The sequence below is a fragment of the Procambarus clarkii genome, chromosome 87 (assembly GCF_040958095.1).
Source record: "Procambarus clarkii isolate CNS0578487 chromosome 87, FALCON_Pclarkii_2.0, whole genome shotgun sequence".
NCBI classification, from domain to species: Eukaryota; Metazoa; Arthropoda; class Malacostraca; order Decapoda; family Cambaridae; genus Procambarus; species Procambarus clarkii.
The window spans coordinates 9295984-9323532 of NC_091236.1; the positions used below are offsets into that span (position 1 = coordinate 9295984).

General features: G+C 40.4%; 2 protein-coding genes across 3 annotated transcripts in view; one reads left to right on the forward strand and one right to left on the reverse strand.

The window, feature by feature from the left end:
• LOC123747055 (uncharacterized) overlaps nt 1-4253 on the forward strand; it is a 74145-nt gene extending 69892 nt beyond the window's left edge. The window contains 1 exon segment of the mRNA XM_045729040.2: nt 814-4253. Within this exon segment, the coding sequence (XP_045584996.2) occupies nt 814-1042 (229 nt within the window). The 3' untranslated portion in view covers nt 1043-4253.
• Nucleotides 4246-27549, reverse strand: LOC123747056 (IQ and AAA domain-containing protein 1-like). Of its 2 annotated transcripts, XM_069317372.1 has the most exons (20): nt 26926-27549; nt 26737-26827; nt 20444-20605; nt 18921-19058; nt 17924-18094; nt 17392-17529; nt 16952-17151; nt 16325-16448; nt 15987-16016; nt 14561-14687; nt 14301-14449; nt 13309-13447; nt 12446-12598; nt 12040-12239; nt 11277-11342; nt 10462-10593; nt 10240-10341; nt 9955-10038; nt 7474-7568; nt 4246-5429 (listed from the first exon to the last, which is right to left on the reverse strand). In XM_069317372.1, the coding sequence occupies exons 1-20, from the start codon at nt 26931-26933 to the stop codon at nt 5258-5260; spliced, it is 2481 nt and encodes an 826-aa protein (XP_069173473.1). In that variant the 5' UTR covers nt 26934-27549; the 3' UTR covers nt 4246-5257. The 2 variants fall into 2 exon arrangements, with proteins under 2 accessions (XP_069173473.1, XP_045585000.1); XM_045729044.2 differs by lacking the exon at nt 15987-16016.

Consider the following 27549-nt stretch of genomic DNA (forward strand, 5'->3'; position numbering starts at 1 on the left):
GGAATGACCTTCCCAACCATGTTAAAGACTGTACCTCTCTCAACCAGTTTAAGTTAAAAACGAAGCTATAGCTAATAAATTCCCTGTAACCTACCCTACCCTTCTATTGTCAACCAATGTCTGTTTTTCTTTAAAGAGGGCTGTTTGTCGACATAATTGTATTTGTACTGCTTTTTCATCTATGTTTTCATTTCTTGTTTTCATTCTACTCATTATGCTCAATTAGTATTAAGCTTATCATTTAAGTTTATCGTGCCCGAAACGCTTTGCGTAATAGTGGCTTTAGGCATTGTATGTACTAGCTCTACCTATAAGTCAACCAATCTTTGTAAAAATTTATTGTATGTATGTACCTTACCTAAATAAACATTTTATTTTTTTTTTATTTTAACTGCACTGCCTTACATCAGTACAACATATGCATTGTATCATATTTATTATTAAAAACTATCAAGTTTTAAAATACAAGGCTCTTGTAGCTCCTTAAAATGATGGTGAATAACTTGGTTTTAAAATCATGATGGTGTTTAACTTGGTCTTAAAACACCTCAAAGAAGGGTCTTATGGATCAGAGTAATGGCATGCTCATAGAAATCATGATTTTGTCTGGTTGATACGGCCAAGGTCATTGGATGTCAAAAGAAAGACGATTTGAATCCTTATTTGGGTGGTGAGATATCAGTAGGAAAAGGATTTGAATCTTTGCGATCATGGCTAGTGTTATAACATGTTATCAATGTCATTTATGTACTTATTAACTTGTATACAATTTTAATTACAGAATACTGTACCTAATTTTTTTCTTTCCAATAGTTGTTTTGAGAGTAACCTGAATGGAGAGTACCACATTGACCCTAAAGACAATGACTACTACCGCGGCATTATTTGGGAGCTCTGGTTGGGCGACTACTCACTCAGAGCTACAGAAATCAAACTCCGTCCTGTGTCATCTGATGATGGCGGCCAGCCCTCATACCCTACATTGCCCCCCGAGCCACAGCCCACCCAACACATTCCCGAGCTGCCACTCCGACAGCAATAGTTCCTTCCACTAATGGGGTATCCTATGGGAGATGCCGCCACATGGATCCTCTTCTGCTTTTTTGTTGTGCTGCTCATTTTGCACAATTCTTATGGGGCCTTCCCACAAGAAGGACCCATGAAAATGAAATTCTCACTTTCCTTCCTGCTGCCTCACCTCTTAGGGATCTCCTCACTTCATGCCTCATTTTTTATGTACCTCAATCCAATTCATGCTGCACACTACCATCCCTGCTACACACTACTGTCCCTGTTGCACACTATCCATTCTCCAACTCAAATTCATCATATTCTTCACATTATCTCAAGTTAAACCAGCATGCTTTTAATCTTAAGCTTCAATATTTGTCACATTACTTCTCCAAATTTCTGTCTTAAATCTTGGTAAAAACTTATGTCAATGTTTATATTTGCATATACGTACTGGGTATACTGTAATACAGTATCTCTCTGTACACATTATGACAAACATGTGTTATTAGTCCCATCTGCTCCTTCAGTTCTTTATTCCATACTGTAGTTATTACTCCATAAAACAGGTTTTCCGGTTAGTAATTATTACTGTCGTTTTTAATCTGCGTGATGCTAACCTCTCACTGCCTCTCATTTTTTCAACATTGTTATTCGTTTATAACAACAATAATAATAATAATAAAAGTAATAATAATAAAATAATAATAATGGAAATGAGAAAATCATTAGGAACTGTGATGAGGATTTGAACCTATGTGCTGGGTGTTCCCAGGCACACACTCGAGACAACTAAGCTATGACATGGTATAGGGAATGCAACCTGGAGTTCTTCTGAACACACGAATGTTTCCCGAGGCTTCCACTGAAGCTGGACCAGAATTTTCACACAATCTCGCTATGAACTCTGGCTATTTATCTAGAAATGTTTTACCACTGATGCTCCTCTTTCAATACACAGTGACCGCATGTGTTAGTGTGAGAAAATCCGTAAAATACTGATTTTTCTCATTGATGTGGTCACGTTAGTGTGATACTCTGTATCACACTGTATTGCTACTTTGCAATACAGTACATTTTTCCTTATAACCATTTAATGATCTAAATGATCCTTTGTCATAGGCTCCTTTCCTAAACTGATGGGTATACAATACATCCATGTATTATAAAGCACCACGTGCACACTCCACTTGTCTATGAATACATGGGATAACTTTAGAAAAACCTCACTAGGATGAAAAGCTAATTATTTGCCCATGAATGTCGAGAACTGAGCCACCAGTGGTCGCCGGGTAGTGGGCCACCTATGGCTCCCAGATAATGGGCCACACATGACTGCTGAACAGTGGGCTACCAATGGCTACTGAGTAGTGAGCCACTTGTGGCTTCTAGGTAGTGGGCCTCCTGTGGCTGCTGGTTAATAAGCCCACCTGTATCAGCCAGGTAGTGGGCCACCAGCTTAACTACTGACCCCACACATCGGCCACACACCGCAGAACATGCCGGGTGTTAAATGTCATAGGACCCCCCTCATACACCAACATGCCATACATTAAATCTAAATATTTTCTGTTCAAAATAATTTTTATAAGGCCCTCAAAAATGAAAAACTTAATATATAAGACTGTTTCTTTGTCTGTAAATATGATGAACACTGTTTGGTGTTGTACTTAATCCTTTAATGATAATTAAGCTTATTTAATATTCTGGATCATGCTGTTCTGTAGTTACTGAGAATGTTTAATTTATGCACTCGGTAGCATAAACAATACTTCGTCACTGTTCTCTTATCAGCGTTGAGGTCAGGTGTGTGGCACACCTGCTGAACCAGGTACATGTTAAGGCCAGGTGTATGGTATCCCTGCTGGGCCAGGTAGATGTTGAGGCTAGGTGTGTGGTATCACTGCTGAGCCAGGCACAATGTGGACAGGTGTGTGGCATCCTTGCTAAGCCAAGGCCTTGCTAAGTACACATTGAATTTAGCTGAGGGACACTATCTCTAGTGGCCTTGGCAGGAACAGCAAGCAAGCAAGCAGCTTGTCAATGGCTACTGAGAGTTTTTACTAATGGAATTTTAAACTGAAATAATGTCTTGACAGTTATGGCTTCAATGGGTAGACAACTCCATGGGTTAATAATCCTATGGGTGAAAAAGCATCTTTGTTTGCTGTCCTATACTGTGGCTTGTTAAGCTTGAAACTGTTACCCCTTGTGATACAGTGGACCTTTTAAAGATGTGGTTTTGATTAATATCCTCCAATTTGTTCAGCATTTTAAAGTTTCCAACGAGATCAGCCCCGTCTTGTCTGGTTTACAGTGCTGTTGGTCCTGTGGCCCTCAACTGTTGCTGGCTTAAGAGTTGACTTTTTTCTGGGATAATTTTTATTACCTGAATTTACCAAAGGACCACTAACTTTCTAGTGGTCAGGAAGCCAATGACTTGTCAAAAGATTCTCTCATTTGTCCTGATGATACTGTGCATTTAACTTTTTCCAAAGCAGATATGTCAGTTTTTTTAGGTGGTCTTAAGGACTACTCTATCCAAGTATTAACAGGGTGTACCAGAGATTTGCACAGCTGAATTACCACTTTCTTTCCCTTAATGTCAAAAGTTCATTTGATGAAGTTCCTCGCTGAGCAAGGTACACATTAAGGCTGGGATGCAGCCTTCCTACCAAGTCCAGTGTACATATTAGCCAGTGGTGTGGCACACCTGATCAGATAGATGTATGTTGATGCTCCAGTGCACCACCCACACACCTGCTCTATAAAATTTAATTTTCTAATTATTTATTTTTGTATACATGTCTAGTAGTTAATACAACTTTCATATTTGGTAACAAATAATTATTTGCATTTAAATTTATAGTTAATTATTAAGCTTGTTATGCATCAAAATAAATTACACATGTTCTGTATTCTAAATAATACTTAATTCTGTATACAGCATTGCATTTTTTTTTAGCAAGATTAAATAAAAATGGCTTTTGTGTTTTTCTTTGTAAAATTTGCAAATACTGTAGTCTGTTTTCTTCCATGCTAGAATCAAATAAAAAATATATATTAAAGGAGTAATAATTAAATTCATTAATATCAACCTATTTAAGTCATGATTGAATTTTTCAATTACTGTACTAGTATATAATTTTTTAGCTATGTATTGATTGTTCTTAATCTTCTTATTACCATAAACAAACATTTGTATAATGGTCAGGAATAAAGTAACAACTAAAATATTATTATTCTGCTCTTTTATTATGCAAATGATGATTCCAGCACATATGTAGTATACAGTACTAGTCAGAAATGAATACTGTACTTTTAAATGGAATTCATTTAAGTAATGGAGGGGTTACTTCCCTGTCCTTACCAGGCAAGGTATGGATGCTGGGACTTTCCAAGTGGTGCCGAGATACCTTGGTTAGGGCTAGGACACCCAGTACAGAATTGATACCCCAGGCAGAGTCAAAACTCTTTGGGAAGGACTGATACACACTAGGTGGGTCTAAGACATTCTGGGCAGAAGTGACAAGCCATTAGTCAGGTGGGATTGGAACACCCCGGACAGTGACAGGACACCCAAGGTATTGCTGGGATATCCCAGGCAGTGCCAAGATATCCTAGGCAGTGGGAACATCCTTGGTAGTGTTGAAGCATCCCAGGCAAGAATGAGACACCCTGTGAGAGACTGGTATGTTGTAGGAGAGACTAACAGGTCAGGCCTCAACCACAGCACTGCCAATTACATAATCCTCTACTTTCAATACACACTAGATTCCTTCAGATTTTGTCCTTTCACAAACTCCAAATCAATAACAACTTCATTGTGTCTGAAGACTGGTTTCTTTTTGAGTGAATACTCCCTAATCATTCTTCAGATTCTACAAACCTGTCACTACTTTAAGACAAAAAACTCTGCAGTAGAAAATCATCTGAAAATATATCTTTAAGCTACTCTGGCTGCTTTGGTAATGCTCTTGCCAGTAATTATACACTGTTAATATATGCATGCAAATATGTGGCACTAGAACATTATCTTTCCTATCTTTGACAATGTTGGTGGTGGAAGACAATGCAGTGAACATATTTTTTGAAGCATTCTATGATTTATAAGTAACATTATTGCAACAACTGCAACTTGTTTGTACACAAATTCAGTAATAACTTGGGAAATACAGAATATTTCAGAACAGGAAAGTTGACCACTTCAACTTTATATTACTAACAGCTTCCATTGAGTAGGCAATTATTTCTTTTTCTTTTTTTTTCCTTTTTTGCCTTTAGGTTTTTTAGCTTCTGGCTTCTTGGCACCCTTGCCCTTCAGTCCCTGGGCCTCCAGTTCCTCCTCCAGGTACTTAGCTCTCTTCTTCATGATAGGGGTCTTCAGGAACCACGCCTTCATTGCTTCCTCCTCCTCCCTGCCAGAGATACACCACTCCTATCACCACAACTTCCTTATGTTATTAAGTAAAAAGTGCAGTTGATGTTACAAGTTACCACATTAAGCAACTTTCTGGAAACGCATCACTGCAAGTGATGTTTACCCTGGAAACACAAACCGAAACTCTCTCTATTTTCCGCTTGTTACAACTTGTAATAAAGTTGTTACATCTTGGCTTAACGTGTTTATGACGTATTAGAACGTTGTTACAACTTGCTACATTGGTTGTTATAACTGGTTAGTAGGTGTTAAAACTTGTTCGAACGTTGTTCCAACGTTGTAGTTTCGGTGTGTGTTTGGCGGGTGGCAGCATACTGTCACAACATGTGATGTTTTGCAAGTGAAATGTTTGCTGTGAAATGCTATGTATTCTCACAAACCCAATGTACCTTCTTGTAAATAAATAAATAAATAAATAAATAAATAAATAAATGCTAATCACCACCACAAGTGAACAGTATAATAATTCTCATTGCTGGAGAATGAAAGCCTGTACTTGAAGCAAGGTCCCCCCTAGGTCAAACTATTGACCTTACCCAGTATGTAGTCCATACAGTTGCTTAACTTCTGTGTAACTATTTACTGTCAGGTGAACGAAGGCATCGAATAAAAGGAAATGTGCCAAACTTTTTTTTAACCTCCTGGGGATCAAACCCGGGAACCCAGACTGTGAGCTGATAACAGACTATTGTACAGTACTTTTCAACAAGTTGGTAATAATTACCAGTTGAAAGTGCAACAGGTGGAGTTGTAGTGACCTGTATGAAGTGGTTTGTGCTTTAAGAAAGATATTTAATTTATGTGATGAGCAAAGGTTTAAATCTCAAGATGCTATTATCTCGCCACAATTCACATAATATATTGTAATGACACATTAATACATACACCCATATTAATAGTTTCAAAGTGTCATATGACAATACTGGGAAGACAGGAAACCACAACCATTGTTCTCATCCTGTAACTACACTTAGGTAATTATACATGCTCTTTCACTCAAACACACACACAAATATATGCACTCTCAGAGTGAAGAGTACTCACTGTGTAGTGAGTACTCTTCTAGAAACTACATCAGCATCCGCAGCTCTACCCCGACCTTGCTTTACTTTGCGACGATTCCAAGGATCAACATCCCCATGGCCTGGTTGGTGGTCTTGTCAACCAGGCTGTTGGACATGGCTGCTCACAGCCTGACATGTGAATCACAGCCTGGTTGATCAGGTATTCTTTGAAGGTTGAAGACTAAGAGGATAGCCAGTTATGGCCCTTATGCACAAAGGGAGAAGGATGAAAACTCTTGGGCCCTTATGTTGATAAGAGTTCTTTCTCTGCTTACCTATTGCACCTCTGCTTTTCAATGGTGCTATTTTGCATATCCTGTCATGCCTTCTGGTCTTGTGTAGTGGTATTTGTGTGTGCAGATTTGAGACCAGTCATTTTTAATATTTTTAAAGTATAAATTATTAATTATTTTGTAATTATTTTTTATTATTTGTATTTATATATACAGTACACGAGTGCTTACATTCTTGTAAAGTCACTAGCACACAGCATTTTGGGCAGGTCCTTAATCCCAATTTCCCCCCAAAATAAGACCGGCTAAATCGTTTAACAACCAGGTACCCATTCACTGCTGGGTGAACAGAGGCTACAGTTAAGGATTGACACCTGGTCAATCCTCCCCGGCCAGGACACAAACCCAAGTCAAAGTGCTCCCGAAGCATTGGGCGAGTGTCTTACCCCTGTGCCACAGAGACTACTTAATTATCTCTTCCCCTGCACTAAGGATTACAGATTTAATAATTTTTAAGTGGTCCTGATAATTTAGATGTTACTACAAGCGGCAACCTATATCAATGGTGTATTGTTGACTGCTATAAGCTTGCTCTCCTCCTGTCAGGGAAGGAGAGCAAGCACTAAGGTTTGACGTTGGGAAACCTTAGAATGACCGCTGCTTTTGCAAATATCTCTCTCACACAATCTCAATAACTCCCTTGTTCTGCTTTTGTGCTACTTACCTATAGATGGGTTCAATCTTGCTGAGAGGGAGGATGAACTCGAGTGAGTTGAGTGGCGTCTTCTTCAGCTTGGCTAGTCGCTGGTCCGTCACCACCTGAAGACATAACTCCAGCTTATTGGGCTTCCATTGTCAGAATAGGAAGCCAATTTAAGCATATTAAAGTCCTAGATGACCACTGAAGAGGGTGGCCCTTGTAAGGGGAATGGGATAATTTTGTTTCATTCCATCCTTTTAACTTTACAAGTACAATTACGTTAGTTAAAATTAGAAAACGGGAAAAAACACACTTCAGATACAGAGGGAACAAGACTAGGTGACAAAACTACAGTATCTTGAATTGCCTGACTCAAATCAGCAAGGTGCCTCCATTATTTATTAAAAAATAAAAATAAGAACATAAATTAGAACGTAATACAACATGGAATAAATTTATCTACTCGGCAAATTATTTGTACCTTCTCAAATGAGTGAGAAGATTGAGGCCAACCCCTCAGCAGTGAGGTGGCTGGACCCCGCCACCGGCCACGTCAGGAACCCGTCTGAGGGCGAAGCTGACGCCGCCACGCGACAATGTGCGCTGAATTGTCACTCGAAATCTTTAACTCTACTTTTTACAAACATACGGTACACCTCGGGTTTTTATCGAGGTCTCTCAAGGGTCGAATTACAGATCCTCCTCAGGATGCAACCACAACAAGCTGACTAACCCCTGGTTACCGACTTACTACTAGGTGAACAGGGGCATCAGATGATAGGAAGCCACTTGGGATTCGAACCAGGAATTCTCGATTGATTTGAGAACGAACCCGACTGTACTACCGGGATATTAAATATTCCCTCACACAACTCTACAATTTGCAAACATTGGCAAATGAAACAAAAATTAATATTGACAAAAATAAAACAAACTTACATTTAAATAAAAACAAACTATATAGATTAATACCAATATAGTTAGACATTACATACCAGTCATTACACTCTCAGGAAAATTCCCAATGATGCAACCCATTACAGCTCATCAGCATATAAACATTAGGGCAGCTTCGGAAGATATAGAGGAACTTTGGTGCATCCTTTACAGACATACTTATAAATCTATATAATAGGATGTCTATATGTCCGTTTCTGTGTTTCTTTGTCCAAGGCTGGAGACCAGACGTTTGGGATAGCCTCATTAAACTTTGCAGGATGACGGGCGGATGTGGGGTGAGGGTGGGGGGGGACTGTCATGACGAGATTATGGGATTGCTTAAGGAAAGATCACCTCCTATGGTGTCACGTTTTGGGGTTGCAGTGTAAAATAATGATAGGTAAGCTCAGCACTGCCAGACTCATCTCTCCACAACCATCATATATAACTCACCACCGCCAGGGTCCAGAGAGTAGCAGAAGGTTCGCCCTCTGCAATATTGTACCTTCAGGCCACCAAGTTAGAATGATTTAATATCCCAAAAGGAATCCACAGGGAAATAACAGTTCGGGTATGTAGACTACGTCTAGGTTACAGATGCAACTGGGAGATTGGTAAACCCAGACAGAGGGAATGCATCTTTTGCCAAACAATCACAGAAAAGCCACTACTTAACTATCTCCTGGAATGTGAAGCAACCAACGACCTAGAAGAGCTTTAAGAGTCCCTGAATCTTGCAGTAAAAACCCTGAAGCAAATCAACACTGCCAGTCTTCTGGTCAAAAAAGGTGTCCAGCAGCTGGACACCCTTATAAATACAGTCAAGAAGTATCCTCCCCCGCGGTAGCAGCCTGACGATTACATGCAACCTCAGCACACACTATATATATATTTACTAACAAAAAAATCTACCACTTTCGGGCTATTCACGCCCGTGCTACCTCTTGGGTGGATTAATCGTCATCAATCAATCGGTTCAATTTCCTGAGTTACAGCCCCGCTCTTGTGCCAGGTAAGTCCACTACGGGCTCACCATAGCCCGTGCTACTTGCAACTTTTTGTTCCCAGTAGCTGAATTTAAAAACAACAACAACAAGGTTCAATTACCACGAGGACCCCATCCATCCACAGATCTCCAATATCAGCTGTTGGTACTGGTAATGGCTTCATCAGCCAGGTTCATCTCTCCACTACCAAACTCCTCACATCCGACAGACTCCCCTCACAATACGTAAATCCAACCCTCCACCTCCAGACGCACCTCACCTCACCCCAACCATACTCACCTCACCCCAACCATACTCACCTCACCCCAACCATACTCACCTCACCCCAACCATACTCACCTCACCCCAACCATACTCACCTCACCCCAACCATACTCACCTCACCCCAACCATACTCACCTCACCCCAACCATACTCACCTCACCCCAACCATACTCACCTCACCCCAACCATACTCACCTCACCCCAACCATACTCACCTCACCCCAACCATACTCACCTCACCCCAACCATACTCACCTCACCCCAACCATACTCACCTCACACCAACCATACTCACCTGATTCACCACACTACAAATATGGCCTGACGTGTAGCCGTCACTGATCCTGGCGAGCCCGCTGATATCGATGTGAGGCGTCACCTGGAAAGTTAAATCCAATGTTGAAACAAAAATATTATGATAACAATTAGCATTTAAACCATGCTGTTATGCACGTAAGCAGCGAGTACAATGGAAATATATATTAAGGTAAAGAGCATATACAGTATATATATATAGGGATAAATTTATAGAAATAGATAGACGTCAGGTAAGAGGTAATAAGCAGGTGTGAATGTTTACCCTGACACCATTCTGGGTGATGAAGTGTCTCCACAGGTTTGCCCGGGCACTGAAGCTGGGCCGCTGGACCAACACCATCTTCTGGTACACGGACGACAGTGACTGAAAAACACAACCTGTGTCACTATTCATTCTCTCTCTCTCTCTCTCTCTCTCTCAAATATTGGAACTTGCAGTACGGTATTAAGTAGAGTATATGAGAGAAGCCAAGGGTATACGGACCTTGGCGTCGCAGTTCCAAGGAGCGTTGGTGATACCTATGAATACAATCCTGTCCTCAGGGCCCAGACTCTTCAGCATCCTCGGCATCTCCTTCTTCAGCCGCCGGGGGTCTGATTTGTCCGTCTTCGGCACCTGAAGCAGGCAACCGGTTCTGTTGTTAACAACCGGGAAGAGAAAGGTTGGGGTGGGAAGGAGAAAATGGAAAAGAGAGGGAGGACGAAACAGGGAAAGGGGAAAAAGAGGGAGGAAGAGACAGGAAAAAGGGAATGAGAGGGAGGACGAGAGAGGAAAGAGAGAGAGAGGAGGAAAACGAGACAGGGCAAAAGTTAATGAGGAGTCATGGAAGATGAGAAGACAGGAGTGGAGGAAAGTAAATAAAAGAAGAGTTGATAAAATAATTATAGAAGGGGAACAGATCGGAAATAAAAATAAAAATAAATGAAACACGGAAGAGAGGAAAGGATTGGAAGAGAGGCGAGCAAAAGAGAAACCAGAAGATTGTAAGGACACAATGAAGCAGACAATAACATGGTGAGCGTGAAGGAAACGACGGTAAAGCGTGATGGACGTGTGCGAATAAGAGAGAAATAAGAGAGGGAGGAAAAGCCAAGATAAACGGATTGCTAGACAAATAAAGAAAACGTGATGCTAGCAAAATAAAGTTAACGTATTGCTAGAAAAATTAAGAAAACGGGTTGCAGGGGAGGTAGAAATAGCCTAAGCTACTCTATCCCTCTGAGATGTATTTCTTTCTTGTCTCAATAAGCATGCTTGAACTTGAGACGGGTTGCTAGGAAAAATAAAGTTGTACTCGCCTTCTTCATGAACATTTTGTCAGCAGCGTCGATCATGACGAGTGTGGGCTGTAGCAGACGACCAACCTGCAGCAACACCATCATTGTCACCAATAATATCACCACTATTACTATCATCATCGCCATGACTATTATTGTCACTATCACTTTTTTCACCATTATCATCAATATATCACCTCAAAGTGGTAAACAAACATACGCAGTGAATAAAACCAGGCAGTAAACAAACCCACGTGGTCAACGTACATATGTGGTAAATACAAAATCCTCGTGGTGATCAAACATAAGTGGTAAACAAAGCCACGTGGTAAACAGACCCCACGTTGTAAACATACCCACTTTGTAAACAATCCCACGTGGTAAACATACCCACGTTGTAAACAATCCCACGTGGTAAACATACCCACGTTGTAAACAATCCCACGTGGTAAAGCGACCTTCCCCCGGATGCAACCCACAACAATTCTCTAACTTCCAGGTACCCATTTACTGCTAGGTGAACAGAGGCATCGGGTAAAGGGGGAAACGTGCCCACTCGTTTTGTCCCGCCCAGGGACTGAATCCGGGTCCCTCGGTAGCGAGTGGAAGACGTCGACTACTATGCCTCGGGGGCCCAATAATGATAGCTGAGAATACGTAGGATGCGCGCGCTTTTAGGACGGGTTTGTCTGAACTCGTTTACTGTGTGGCCAGGTGTGTTACCTTCGTGGCCAGGTGTGTTACCTTCGTGGCCAGGTGTGTTACCTTCGTGGCCAGGTGTTACCTTCATAACCAGATGTGTGAGCATGTTGAGGCCGGCCCTGCCAGGGTAGCGGCCGACGATGTTGGTGGCCGTGAGGTCCATGAGAGTGGCCCCGGCTTCGTAAGCGAGGGCGTGAACCAGGCTGGTCTTGCCGCAGCCTCGAGGCCCACACACCAGCACGCTCCTCACCAGCTGCGTCTGCTCGTGCACCCCAGCCACGCCTGCAACGGCATCATCGCCTAGGATTATCCTGCAACATTCATGTTGCTCCGCGGTAACCTAGCATTCTGAGGAGCATGCAAGTGTGAGAGTTGGGTCATGACGCAGGTGTAGGATGAAGCACAAGTAGGTGTAGGATGAAGAGCATGCATAAAACACGGAGGAGGTATGGACGTCCCTGAGAGAAGACTAAGAGGTAAACACATACCTAGAGGGAGAACGACGTACTCAGTGAGTATATTCTTGATATCACCGAAGGCAGGCTGAGGATACCTGGTGTTGACCAGCGTCTCGCACCCCACCAGGTTGATGTCCCCGGACAGCTGACTAAGTCGCACCTCGGGCACCTTCTTGATGATTCCTGACACACAACACACCAGTAGAGTCTACCACCTCAGAAACGTATGTGCTCCCTTACGTCATACCTGTGATCTTAACAAATCTAACCTACCCCTAACCAAAACAAACTCAACCTACCCTAACCTAACCTAACCCAAATGAAAACTGGCGTCAGCATGCACATCACATTATAAGATATTGTCGTGGTGAAGCCAAAATTTGCTAGTGCATACTACACACACATGTCAAGTTGTCTCCGGACTCCATATATGACTAAACATCCTGTGAGATGAGGCTATTACATGAGATCATAGATAGCTCTTGATCTACATTATGTATTCCTTCACGAAGGGTAGCACCATATTGCTGTGTGCAAAGGACTGTTAATACAACAAAACTCACATCAACGCCAATGATGACACTTGTTATATTGGTGATATAATGAGAGAATAGGTGCATGGATTTAAGTTAACGTATAAATTTACAATTTGACCATTTTACTATACTGCTTTATTTTCATTATATAAAGCATTAGCCAACAACTCCCACTTCCCACTAGTATCAGCCAGCAGCTCATACTAGTGGCACTAGTAGATACCCACTACCACCATCCCTAACCACCCACTAGCACCAGCCCCCACCACCCACTAGCACCAGCCCCCACCACCCACTAGCACCATCCCCCACCACCCACTAGCACCAGCTAGCAGCCCCCGCCCCCCCCCCACTCACCGTTGAGGACCATTTCCTCAAAGAGTGACTCTGTAGTTCTGTCAGGCGTCAGGTCTTTCTCTTTCCGTTTTCTTCCTTTCTTCCCACCTTTTTTCACTCTCTTTTTCTTCTTGGCTCCTCTCTTTTCACCTTCTACGTCCTGCAAAATTAGTAAATAATTATTTAGATTTGACACGTCTCGTGGTAGCAGGCTGAAGACATGACACGCCTACAAGTTCACCTTGCTTTTCATTTTCTGGAACTCAAGTCCGCATTTAGTGACCGAAATGTGGACTTTAGGCAGCAAGGTCTTTGTTGAGTACTTTTGAAGAATGAGATTTGTTTTGTACGAATCTTGAGTGAGGTTATCAACATTTTCTCCAACAACCAGACCGGATTCACAAGAACTAATTTGTATGTGTACACTTTATAGATTTGTATCACTTTGAGTACTACTACTACTGTAGACGGACCGAAACGTCGTCGTCCCTTCACCTTCTAGTGTGTGGTCTGGTCAACTACTACTACTATTACTACTACTACTACTACTACTAATAATAATAATAATAATAATAATAATAATATGAAGAAGATGATGATTATGATGATTGTTATTATTATTCTTATTCTTATTATTATTATTATTAAGAGATATACAAAGGATCAGATTACAAGGGTTATTTTTTACAGTATTTGTATAATTTATTAGTCCAGTAATTACGCGCAGCGTTGCGGGCATCACCTAAGATAATGAGTGAACTGAGGTAGACATTTTATGGGATAACGCTCAATACTGGACCTCAGCGACTTATGAGCTCCAAAGCGATACAAAAGTTGAAATAACAATATTAACCTTGGGTTGAGGCCGCTCTCGTAATGCCTCGGAGCTTGTAAACTGTTTGGTAAATACCACCTAAGCCGCCATGATCGAGATACGAGACACGAATCTCGTAACTGTACACGTAATATGTTTTGTGAATCTGGTTACTAACAAATACGAAGGTTAGCAGTACCTCCTTGAGTCTCTGGATCTCCTGTCGCATGAGGTAGTCAACCTGGCGTCGTATCTCCACCTCCACTCTCGCCCTCTGCTCGGCCTCGATCATGTCCTTCTCAGGGTGCTCCTCCGGGTTGGCCTCTATGTCCTTGCCCGCCCACACATCTGTCCACGACACTAGGCTTATGCTCCACTCTTATGACGCTACCAATATTGTTTTAACTTTACAGTCATCGCTGCTATTTTGTCTGTCATCGAAATGGGTACTGGTCTTACCCTGGTACTGGTCGCAGGCGCCCTGGATGTCTGTGACGAAGGAAGAGGGTTTCAGCACAATGGATTTCTCTTCTACTTCCTTCTTTTTCTTTTGCTTGGCCTGCTCCCGCGCTCTCTCCCGTTCGCTCTAGCACACACGGAATAAAACAGTCGTGTTAGCAGTACATTTGTACCCTATGTATATAGTATGCCCATATATAAATGTCAGCGTATTACAGCAAAACCAACCTTATGAATAAAAACATAAACATTCAAGACGTATGTACACAAGGTCCCATATATGTTTTTCATTGACAATTTAAAAAAAATATGAACATTCAACTTGCACTCCATAGTGGTAATAAATGTTATGGATACGGTACAGGCACACTGCTGAGCTAGCATAGTGTGCTAGATATAGATAACACACACACAAAGATAACACAGTGACACTGGAGCCTCAAGCAGTGCTTCAACTACAGTGTCATTGGCACTGCAGTTAGAACAAGTGCCTTCTGGCAGCAACAATGAGGCCTCGAGGCCTCTATTATGCCATTAAGAGCCCCTACTCTACACTGACGTTCACAGTCTCTTATTTTAATAACCTGGAGGGATCGTCAAAACACACACACATATATATATATATATATATATATATATATATATATATATATATATATATATATATATATATATATATATATATATATATTGTTTAACAAAAACATTTATCATATATGTACACGTTTTTCCCGGCGGGTAATTATGAACTTGAAGCATTCTTACCTTGGTTCACAGTGTTCAACGTGTGGACGAGATATGAACACAAGTTCATTCGACCCCCCCTGGTGGTTCTCCCTCCCCCCCCTGCTGGTCAAGTGGTTGGGGCGTGTCTCCTCTTGACCTCTAATAGGCCTATATGCTTGAAGTGTTTTTTTATTAACTCAAATATTGTCATGCTTTACACCTGCATAAATTTAAAATTATGCTCTCCAACATTATAGAATGAATTAAAAAAAATGCAATTTATTGATGTGAACCATTAAAAAACACTTTAAAAAGCATGCTTTTTAATATTGAGCAATGCAAAAAAGACAAGAAACATGCCAATATCAATGAACAAAAAGCATAAAATAACATCCATGCAGTATTATTCTTAATAGATATTTTCTATTTTTAATAGATATTTTCTATTCTAAATAGATATTTTCTATTCTAAATAGATATTTCTATCCTTAATAGATATTTCTATTAATGGATATTTCTATTCTTAATAGATATTTCCTATTCTTAATCAATATTTTCAGTAAATAACGAAGAAGCGATAAGGAAACAAGCACAATAATAATAATATGATTCAGCATTGAGGAAAAAAGTTGCATTAGGGAAAACTGTGAGAGGTGCGGCGCGTGACGGCGGGTGAGTGTCAACACTGGCGGTGTCTCACGTCTGGGCGGGCTCCCTGCTGGCTGGTATCCTGGTGGCGCGGGGCGACACAACACTCTTATTGTCTTTGGCGCCACTACGGCTTCCACACACACACACACACACACACACACACACACACACACACACACACACACACACACACACAGGAAGATAACATATTGCCTTGAAATATACATTTGTTGGAATTTTATTTAAAGATAAATTTCAGTGCAAAAGTTGAAGCCTCTTTATAAACTTCCTGGAAATGTCTCGCACATACTAAGAATTATACATCCCATCATTCCCACGACACACTGGTTAACCACTGTATATATATATATACACAAAACCACGCACCTTCTTCTCCAGAGACCTGGCATCATCGCTGGCGGTGTCGTCGTCGACGCGCGCCATTCCCACGATGGCTGAGGACCCGCCTTCCTCCTCCTCCGGCAGATCTGGGAACTTGCCTGTCTCATGTCTGTACCACATCGCAGGCCCGGCCAGGTCGCCAGCAGGAGAGTGCAAGGGAAAAAAAGAGTGTTGTGAAGAGGTTTCAGAGTGTTGGGGACTGGGAAGATGGGGCTCTATTGCCCTTACCAAGGTTCATTTTAGGCCAATGACTGACATTCTCCAAGTGATGCACTTCATAACAGTCATCTAACGCTTAGGTGAATTAGATGATAGGTGATGGGGGCCCAACAAAAAAAATTTTTTTTTTTTGCCCAACAAAAAAGTGGCAAATGCCAAACAAAAAAGTGGCAAACACCCAGCAAGAAAATGGCAAACGCTAAACAAAAAAGTGGCAATTGGCCAACAAAAAAGTGCCTAAAGCCCAACAAAAAAAGTGCTAAACACCCAACAAAAAGTTCCAACAAAAGAAGTCCCAAACGTCCAACAAAAAAATATCCATTAACAAGATCCGTGGGGATTTCTACCATCTCTAACCCGGCCGGCTACCACAAACACACGGGTGGTGCTCACTTCTTCTGGAAGATCCATTCACGTATCTTGTCCTCCAGGGAGGTGAGGAGGTGGGTGCCCTCCTCATACACAATCTTGGTTTGTATGCGCTTCTGAAGATCATCGAGCTCGTCCTTTCTCTCTTCCTGGACTGCGTACCTGACCTCGTGGACCTTCAGGAGCTTCTCATCCCAGCTGCGATCCAATGTCGGGTCTGGACGCTGCCGGAACATCGCCTTGTCACACTCGAGAGTTGAATAACTGATTATAAATGAGGAATCGATACTTTTCTCATCCTCCCGTTAAAATCTGACGTTGTATAAAATACGCGTGAGAGAATAATAATTAAAAAAAATTGTTGTCGTCATAAGCTGTAGCAGCTTAGATAAAAATCCGCAATTCTAACATATATGATCAAACTGAAGACATACATCAAGGCGCGCGAAAAGGCCAGTACCCACCAGACCTAAGAAGAGCTCCTCTTGTAAGCGCATCTGAGCCACTTTGCGCCTTGCTAGCATGCCGCGGGTGACGGCCTGGAGGCGCACCACAGCCACCTCCACGGACACCTGCTGCCGGCCACGCCCTCGATCTCGCTCCTGCAGGAGACAAGTACACTCTAACAAACACTACGCTCTACATGTCCTTGGTTTCGCTCGTGCATGGGACACGTACATGTCGGACAAGTAAGTAATTATCAAAAGAAGGCACCAAGCCGGGAAGGCTATGTAGTATACAAGTCGGACAAACTTAACTATTTGGTTAAGTTAAATTCAACGTTTCTCGTGATTTCAACTTGTTGCTGAAGTAGTCACCATTATCATGCTGGAGTACCTGCGCTAAAAAATAATCAGCAATTCAACTCTTGATCTAAACTGGTAGGTCAGTTTGATTTTTAATACTAGGAATCATGTATCCTTATTTAACCGATATTTGATCACATTAATTAGGATTTTACCACAGGCTCCTTCATAAGTACAACTATGTGAGTACCTGTCTGGCAAGCAGGTCGCGACGATGTTCGGCCTTGGCTCGGCCCTGCTTGGCCCGCTCATGCTTCTGTAGCAGGAGTATAGCTTCGGACACCGTCAAGGGTGACGCCTCGTCCTCAGACACAGCCTCCAGCCCAGCACGACGCAGACAGTCGTCTATCAAGATATTCCTCTGTGAAAAATAAGTAGCTTAAGTATAAGCAAAGTTTGTGAGCTTTATCACATTAAGTACAGCAGACGACTTACCTGAAACTGACTAGTGGCGTGATGTCTAGCCCTTTAGGCGCCACCTATTATAGCCTTGTTGTACCTGATGCGGTTTTGTTTTTTTAGCTACTGATGTTCGAGTTATTTTGTGAATGGTGTGGGCTTGCTTGCACGATTTATTTTTGTTTTTAATTTGTTGGCCGCCCGTGTATAGTACGAGTTTTAACACATTTGCCCTTCCAGCTTCCACCTACGTCATCTTGTCCAAATTTCCTCTCACTTTAAAATGGCTGTTCTTGTCTATTCCATCAGTATCTTGTATGTAGTGACTACGTCCCCTCAGTTCCTTCTATCCTCTAGAGCTGTGAGACTACGTTTCCTGAGCCTCGTGAGTTTCCTCCACGAACCTTAGTTCTCTTAGGCTTGCAGTGTCACATGCAGCTACTGCCCCAGCCTCACATAACACCATGACTTGAAGAGATGACCCTACAACTCATGGAGAACAGGCAGTTCGTCTCACTTCCCGTGCAAGCAACTGGAGTATCAGTGCCTTTCGTTCCCTGTTTGGGGTTATACGTACTTAGCAATGTACGTATTGTGACTAGTGACATTCTTTCGCTTATCCCTTGTCTGGTTGTGACTGTGTAAAACATTAAAGGCTCCAAGTATCAATATATGTGTATGATTTCACCCAATTGCCAACTTCTTTAGGGATGGATATAGCCTCTCCTTCGCTTAATTACTGACCTCTGTGATGATGGGATAGCTTCTCATTCACACTGTCCACTGACCTCCGTGATGATAGGTAGCCTCTCCCTCCTGATGTAGGTGGGGATGGGGACGATGAGGTCGTGGGGCGTGAGGTTGAGCTCGACCATGACGTCGTCACAGTGATGTACATCACTCAGCTCCAGAGCCACCAGCTCGTGCTGCAGGAGGAACGGGGGTGAGAGGTTAACTTTAGTCACCATTGTATGCTCCTTGCCTCCCTCTACTTCTACATGTGCATCAATACTGCTCACCCGTGAACACTCTGCCATCATCAGACTGCAAAATTATTTGAAAGTCTAACTTTTAACCTAATACCCGACAGCACTCGTGACAATTTTGGCCACAGATGTTTCAGAAAATTACTTCATCATGATATATATATATATATATATATATATATATATATATATATATATATATATATATATATATATATATATATATATATATATATATGTCGTACCTAGTAGCCAGAACTCACTTTTTGGCCTACTATTCAAGGCCCGATTTGCCTAATAAGCCAAGTTTTCATGAATTAATTGTTTTTCGACTACCTAACCTACCTAACCTAACCTAACCTAACTTTTTCGGCTACCTAACCAAACCTAACCTATAAAGATAGGTTAGGTTAGGTTAGGTTAGGTTAGGTAGGGTTGGTTAGGTTCGGTCATATATCTACGTTAATTTTAACTCCAATAAAAAAAAATTGACCTCATACATAATGAAATGGGTAGCTTTATCATTTCATAAGAAAAAAATTAGAAAAAATATATTAATTCAGGAAAACTTGGCTTATTAGGCAAATCGGGCCTTGAATAGTAGGCCAAAAAGTGAGTTCTGGCTACTAGGTACGACATATATATATATATATATATATATATATATATATATATATATATATATATATATATATATATATATATATATATATAGAACAAATTTTGAGTGATGGAAGCTGAAATTCCGGACTTTTGGAGAATTTTTTAGTCTTCCTGGACGCAAATTTTTACACCTAAATCCAGGCCGTCCTGGAAAACACGGACATATGGCAACCATAACGTAAATCAATCCAGGATAGAATGGTCTCAAACTATTATGTGAGGGCAGGAAATTTCTCGAAAGTGGTCTTAAGATAAATCAAAAGCCATTGTTGGGTACGAACTCTGGCACTGCATAAGGCTACGTGACTACCTAGCATACCAACCACCATATTTCGAAACAAGCGAGCTGTATATTTCAAATTACAGTACCGTATGTTATCCACTACATGGAGACATTAGGATCAGACCAAGTTGCTGTCAAAACATTGTATAGGCGTTCTGTGTTTGGGATGTATTTGTTTGTGAATGTATTTACTCACCAGTACTTGTCTAACATAGTACCCGCCAATTTGCTTCATGTCATATGTATTTTATAAAACACTATGCAGGTATAGCGATTGATTGATGAAGATTAAGCCACCCAAGAAGTGGCACGGGCATGAATTGCCCATGAGCAGGTATAGCGTCTAGCTTCCAGGCATGTACCCCTCGCCCCTCCTCACCTTCAGCTCAACGATTCTGCCGATGGTGGCGTCCAGCAAGCGACGCAGCAGCAGGCGCTTCTGTGGGTGGAGCAGGAGGTCGTAGCAGGCGTCGATCTGGCGGGCGGCGCTCAGATACTGGACGTACACGCGGCGCATCTTGGTAGCCACCTCAGCCCGTTGCTGGCGAGGGCAGACAGTCCAACACAACGCGAATCAATCAGTGCAGTATAATGTACCGAGTAATAAATACGTCCCTATTTAGTGCAATGTATAATGAAACACATAACAATGCAGTGCAATACAAGACAACACAATGAAATACACAGTCCGTTTTCACATTATTAATGAAATATTGTAGAAAGTATAACACGAACCAAAACTGTTTTATAATATTACTTTCATTGTACATCATACAAACAATATTGTTTAAGGTATTACTCTCGTTGGGATCTAAGCAACAATCATGTTAAAACTTATAATAAGAACCATTACGCGAATTAACTTATTTACGTGTATTTTAAGTGTAAGATACACTTAAGTATCCTTAAGTGTATTTTAAGGATGTTAATGGGTTTTACAGGAACCATTTACACTATTATTTCTTGTCATAATAACTATCAATGTGTCTGCAAGAAAGCTATTTTTTCACAGGTGGGTACGAGAGAAGACGACTTGTGATTCTAAAAAGCATATTTCTCTTCTTATAGCTATTCTAATTCCTTAACCAACTAGTTTTGCCCTGGAACACGACCCAAGTACTAATCACTTTACAACTACTGCTGGGTCAATAGTGGCGAACAGTTATACATTGGTTAGCAGGCAGTTAATTGTCACGCCTGCTCACAATGTGTTACCTGCATATTGAACTGTTCCTCAACCAAATAAACAACTTTAGTTTCGAATGATACTGTATAAAATACTATACATTATACATAAATGCATGAGTATAATATTATTTCGTCACTGACATTATAAGAAGTTTAATGAGGCACAAGGGAGTATTACTATTATGAATCCCAAGATGAGCTTAGGGTTTACGAAGCAATTTCTTAAGTGAATAAGCAAATTGCCTCAGAAAAGGAAAGCCAAAGCTTTCTTCAACGGGTTTTGCACAATGAATATAAATCTTGAAACACTTCATATAGCAGAGGTAGTATATACACGTTAAACAACATGTACACTGCTCGACATCTTAAAAGGCCATGATTGGCAATATCAGACGAATTTTAAGAATACAAACACTAAATATCAGAGTCACTGTCTTTTATAATGAAATGTATCAAAGAAGACTCACGGAGCAACAAAATCAGTGCAGGTATATGCCGTCATAACTAGAATACGACTAGGCTACTTGTGTTTCGGACAGTTCATTTTGTATCTGGAACTAGATCACATGAAATGTAAAATGCTTGGACAAAGACATGGTCACACAATAGAGTATTACATCTAAGGCCGTTAAAATTTTACCATTTTGAGTTAGATCTAAGTACACCGTTAAGGCCGGATCTAACTTTCTTAGGACCAAGGCCAAAGCAGGTTAATGGGCCCCACCCTCTGGTCAGTGTGACTTTTCAAAGGCTAAAGTTTAGCCTAACTGTTTTCGGGCCCACAGGCCAAAACAGCTAAATGTTAAACGCCATACGAAACGTTGGAAACCCGTACGACAACGTTTGCAGTACAGGAATTACACAGGAAAAAATCGCCAATTTTACAAAGTCACTGATTACTCCAAGTATTATTTGATATTTGTCTCATTGTGGTGCTGGTGGGTCCCCTAGTGTTGGTGGGCTCCTTGATGCTGGTAGGCCTCCTGGTGCTGGTGGGCCCCCTTGATGTTGGTGGGCCTCCTGGTGCTGGCGGGCCCCTGGTGCTGGTGGGCTTCCTGGTGCTGGTGACTCCCCTAGTGTTGGTGGGCCTCTTGATGCTGGTGGGCCCCTTGGTGCTGGTGGGTCTCCTGGTGCTGGTGGGCCCTAGGCCATGACCTACTCGACCCTGTATACCGTACATTATTGATAATAATGAATTACCTGAAATCGTGGCCTTGTGTATAAATTTGTATTCTAGTGAGCAAAGCAAAATATGTAAACAAATGATGATCTTTGAAAATATAATTCAAACTTCATATAATACTACATGTAAATAGCAATAATTAAATAACTCTAATATCCAATTTTGAAATAATTTTTAGTGTTATCTAATTACTATAATCAGTGCTTCACTATTAAACATAATAGTTACAGTTCACACAATAGTTGTCATCACCCATTATATAATGAAATTCAAATTGTACATAAGATTGTTAATATAAATTTTTTTTATAAACTGCCGCTCACAGGATGAGTATGTGATGAACAATACTCACAGGATGAGTATGTGATGAACAATACTCACAAGATGAGTATGTGATGAACAATACAGTACTCACAGGATGAGTATGTGATAAACAATAAACTACAGCTCACCTGATGCGTATAGGGTGCACAATAAACAACCGCTCAAAAGATGAGTGTATAGTTCACAATAAACTACCGCTCAGAGAATGAGTATGGTGCACAATAAACAATCGCTCACAAGAAGAATATAGGGTGCACAATAAACAATCGCTCACAAGAAGAATATAGGGTGCACAATAAACTATCAAATATAAACAGGGAAGCAATATTCGAGAAATGTTTGAACATCAGTTGTGAGTGGCGTGTAAAGAAATTGTCATTCACAAACAAGGGAAGGGGATGGTTTATTGGGTGCATGGAGTGAACACTTTGTTAATAATGATGGGCTGCCCAAAGACAGTCTATGTAGTTAAACTTACTCTATCTAGTTAAAAGCAGGATCAAAGAATTGAATGTGAAACATGCTATTACACTTACCAGAGACTATTTATAATGGCATTACAATAAAATAATGAAGTTCTGCATTAATTATAACAAGAACTATATATATAACACAAACATAGGGAAGATCGAGTAGTATGTAACAGAAGAATTCCATTTACTATATCAATCCCGTGAGTCGATTTGTTTCCTATGAACTTACCTCCTGGGGAAGAAGAACCATGCAAGATTGAAAATAAACGAAATTTAAATTTACAATTATATCGTGCTGCCACAATAAATTAATAATGAGGCACACAATTTGTTATATTGAATTAACATAGATGACTCAGCAGCTCCCTGTAACGGGAGAGCTGAGCTGCAGTGCTTAATAAAGTCTTAGAACAAACGAGCATGTCACAGGAATTAGTTGAAGACATCCTGAACGCTGATTAAGCACTAATTAAGCAACGAAGGGTAATACGTTCCTGTTTATCCCTTTTGTTGGAACTTGTGGGAATGAGCAAGCACACACATGCTGGCAGTTGAAGGTGCAAAGAGACCTACTTATCTACTATATTGTATACTACATTCCTAAAAAATTTCTACACGTCGGAGGAATCATTACGAAACAGAATGGCAATTCTACATAAAACAATACAAAAGCATGAAATAACACAGTGCAATATTGCACTACATAACAATACATTTTAATACAATACAATGCTGTACAGCACATTACAATATAACATAAAATACAGTATAGCATAATACAATGCAATGTTATACAACACACTACAACACAATGATATACAGTATACTACAATATAACAACAAAATACAGTACAGCATAATACAATACACAATACAGAACAATAAAACATAAATTAAAACTGAATACAACCCAATACAATACAGCGCACTATAACAATAAAATACGAATGAAAAAATACAACACAACACAATAATCCAACACGCATTCAACTATGCAAACCTTATCCAACTATACAAACTATAGAAACCATGTCCAACTATACAAAATGTATCCAACTATAAAAACTGTATTCAACTATACAAACTGCATCCAATCATACAACTGTATCCAACCATATGTACAAACTGTATAATCAAATAATTAATTTAGTAATTATAAAAATTGTATTGTTGGATACAGTTATATGATTGGATGCAATTTGTACAGTTGGATACAGTATGAGTATCTAACTATACAAACCGTATGGAATTGTACACACCATATATATACAACTAAACTACATTTAACTATACAACCCTTATCTCTAACTATACAAACATGATGGAATTGTACATACCATATATATGTATAACTATACAAACTATATTTAACTTTACAACCCGTATATCTAACTATACAAACCGTATTCAACTATACAGCTGAAGAGATTTCAATTAGAGGATGGGAATGTACAGTATATATTACGTCTCAATCGATTAAGGCAGTGTTTGGGATGCTCCCGGACGCAGGTTCGAATCCTCATCACGGCCCTTGTTGATTTGTACAGTATACATAATCGGCTCGCTCACAGGTTAGATCACTGTATTAAACTGTAAATTGCTTGTGACGATGGTATGATTGAGAGAATTAATAGGAGGTTCAAACACTTTGCGCCAAGAGTGTAATACTAAAATTCTTGTAACATATTTTGTAATATGTACTATGTGATGACCAGTGAATTAATGTAAATGTATTTGAAATGTACTTTATGATTATTATTTGTGTACTGTATAGATTTGTGAGCCCCTCGAGGGACTTGAAATTGAGAAGGGAAGAAATAGCCTAAACTATTCAATCCTTTTTTGGGATGTATTTTATTTTCCCAATAAACTTACTTGAACTTGAACTGTATATAGACGTTTCCAAGACTACAGATAGAGGATCTTTTGAGGTTATCTCGAGTTTATCTTGAGATGATTTCGGGGCTTAACGTCCCCGCGGCCCGGTCCTCGACCAGGCCTCCTTTTTGTTACACATCCCCAGGAAGCAGCCCGTAGCAGCTGTCTAACTCCCAGGTACCTATTTACTGCTGTATTACTGTACCTATGTACCTATTCAGACGAGAGGCTGACCTGGAATATTAATTAAAACAAATGCAATCACTGGCACACAGTTGAAATAGCCACAATAATGACTGAAACACAAACAACAAAGAATCGTCCTAAAACAGAAATCTGACTGAAGTAATGTTGCCAGCGAAGTCCCACTAAAATATGTTTTACTCTCATCAATGACATTGATGATATGGCTGGAAACCACATTTCTGCCCGAAACGCTGAGCATACTAGTGGCTTTACAAGATTGTAATTACTATATTATGTATCCTCACAATCCCAATGTACCTTCTTGTATATATATATATATATAAATAAATAAATAAATAAAAATAAACATCACTAAATTTTCGGATGATATAATAATTTGCGGAAAGATAAAATAATGTAATGCAAAACTACAAATCGGTACAACACACGCTATAATAATACTATACAATGTAATACTGTACATTTTCACAAAAGACTGAAAATTGTAGTACAATACAATACAGTCTAACAAACTATTATACCAATACAGTCTTAACATTCAAGCTATAATACAAATACAGTCTAACATAAAAGCTATAATACCAATACAGTCTAATAATACAGGCTATAATACCAATACAGTCTAACATACAAGCTATAATACCAATACAACTAACACAGTAATACAGCTAACTATTTAACACACAGTATCAATACAGTACAATGCAATATAACACAACGCAACTCATGTTAACACTATAACCAGCTATAACACGGTGTACCACAATACAATCCATTACAACATAGTACAATCCAATGCAAGACAACACCGTACGGACGTGCAACTAACTAAAATTGAACACTACAAAAATTAATACAATTGATCGCAGTCACATCATAAAAAACAATCAGCCACATTAATATCGCAACCCGTCCTCCTAAAATGACAGTACTTAGCACCCATTTGGTGAAATGCATCAATGTGTACTGTTAGACCAAACAAAAAAGTTCAAGTTTTGTATTATTGATTAGCCCAAATTAATGGCATTATAGGAATCTGGAAACGCACCTAAAGAACCTAACCTAACTTGTGATATACTATGCCAAGTAATGTTTAAGTATGAGTTTTAGATTTTTGGCCTTTACAAAATTAACAGTACAAGAATGTTACTTTGGGGGATCCAACAGTATATATTGGTACGTTTGGACCAAATAGTTGCTATCAGTGCTATCATTTTAGGAGGATGGGCTGACACTATAGATGGTGTGAGTCCAGTTAAGGTAACCACGACGACATTTATAAAACTCAATCTGTGGCCCCAGTGGCCCATTGGAGCGTAAATCACTCCAATTCAGCGATGAATGGTAAACTTGTTCAAGGTATTGATCTAGAGCATAACAATTTTCATAATGCAACATATTGACAGTAAACAATCTTACCTCATGATGAAATGTTCCTTGAAGTTCTTGATCCTTCTCTAATATGGCACTCAGTGCATCCTGTGTTTTCCCCCACAGTCCATTAAACGTTCTGGAAGATAATATTAATCCGTAAATGACTATCAACTATTGTATACAGTACTGTTACAATTCTGTAGAGTATTTATTCTACAATTAGGTTTACTGTACCTGAACATGATATGACAATATGTACAGCCGTCCCTGCTACTGTTGCTGATAATAGGAGCAGCACACGTCGCATGCCTCGCGCCTCTGTACTCGTCGCCTGCCCCAGGAAATCTACTGCAACTTGTGGCAAATTATTATTATTATTATTAAATAAGCACAATTAAGCAGATGTTTGGTGAGCCGCAGAGTCTCCCGGTGAGGTGAGCGACGGTCCCCACCCGACACAGGACACCAGCAGGAAGACTATGGACACCCAGTGATCCCTAGACAATAAGGCGTCAGGTGGTAGTCGAACAAAGTCGCGGCTGAACGGATAAAACGCAAGACGTCTTCCAGTGATCTCCAAGGGCACACCAGGAGCCCACCAAGACCCGTCAACTGTAGGCCAAGCCCGCACCAGGACACCGTCTCGATCCCAGCCCGAAGATCCAACCGGAAAATGGAAGACTATTAATTTCCGTGTGACCGAAGGAGATAAGTGCGCCAGGTGTATCACTCCAGACCGTTGAAGAGGAGTACTTAATGGCAGTATCGAGACCCAGTGGGTAAAATAGCATCACGTGTCTCAGCGGTGCCCAGGATAGAGCAGGTCAAGATGTCCGCTCCTCGTCAGGTGTCCCTGTT

Excerpts from the sequence above, each read along its gene's own strand:
- LOC123747056 (XM_069317372.1), bottom strand. Across the intron at positions 20,606-26,736 it reads AAGGAACATTTCATCATGAG|CAACGGGCTGAGGTGGCTAC; the intron begins GTAAGATTGTTT and ends TGCCCTCGCCAG. Across the intron at positions 10,342-10,461 it reads CTTGGAACTGCGACGCCAAG|TCACTGTCGTCCGTGTACCA; the intron begins GTCCGTATACCC and ends TGTGTTTTTCAG.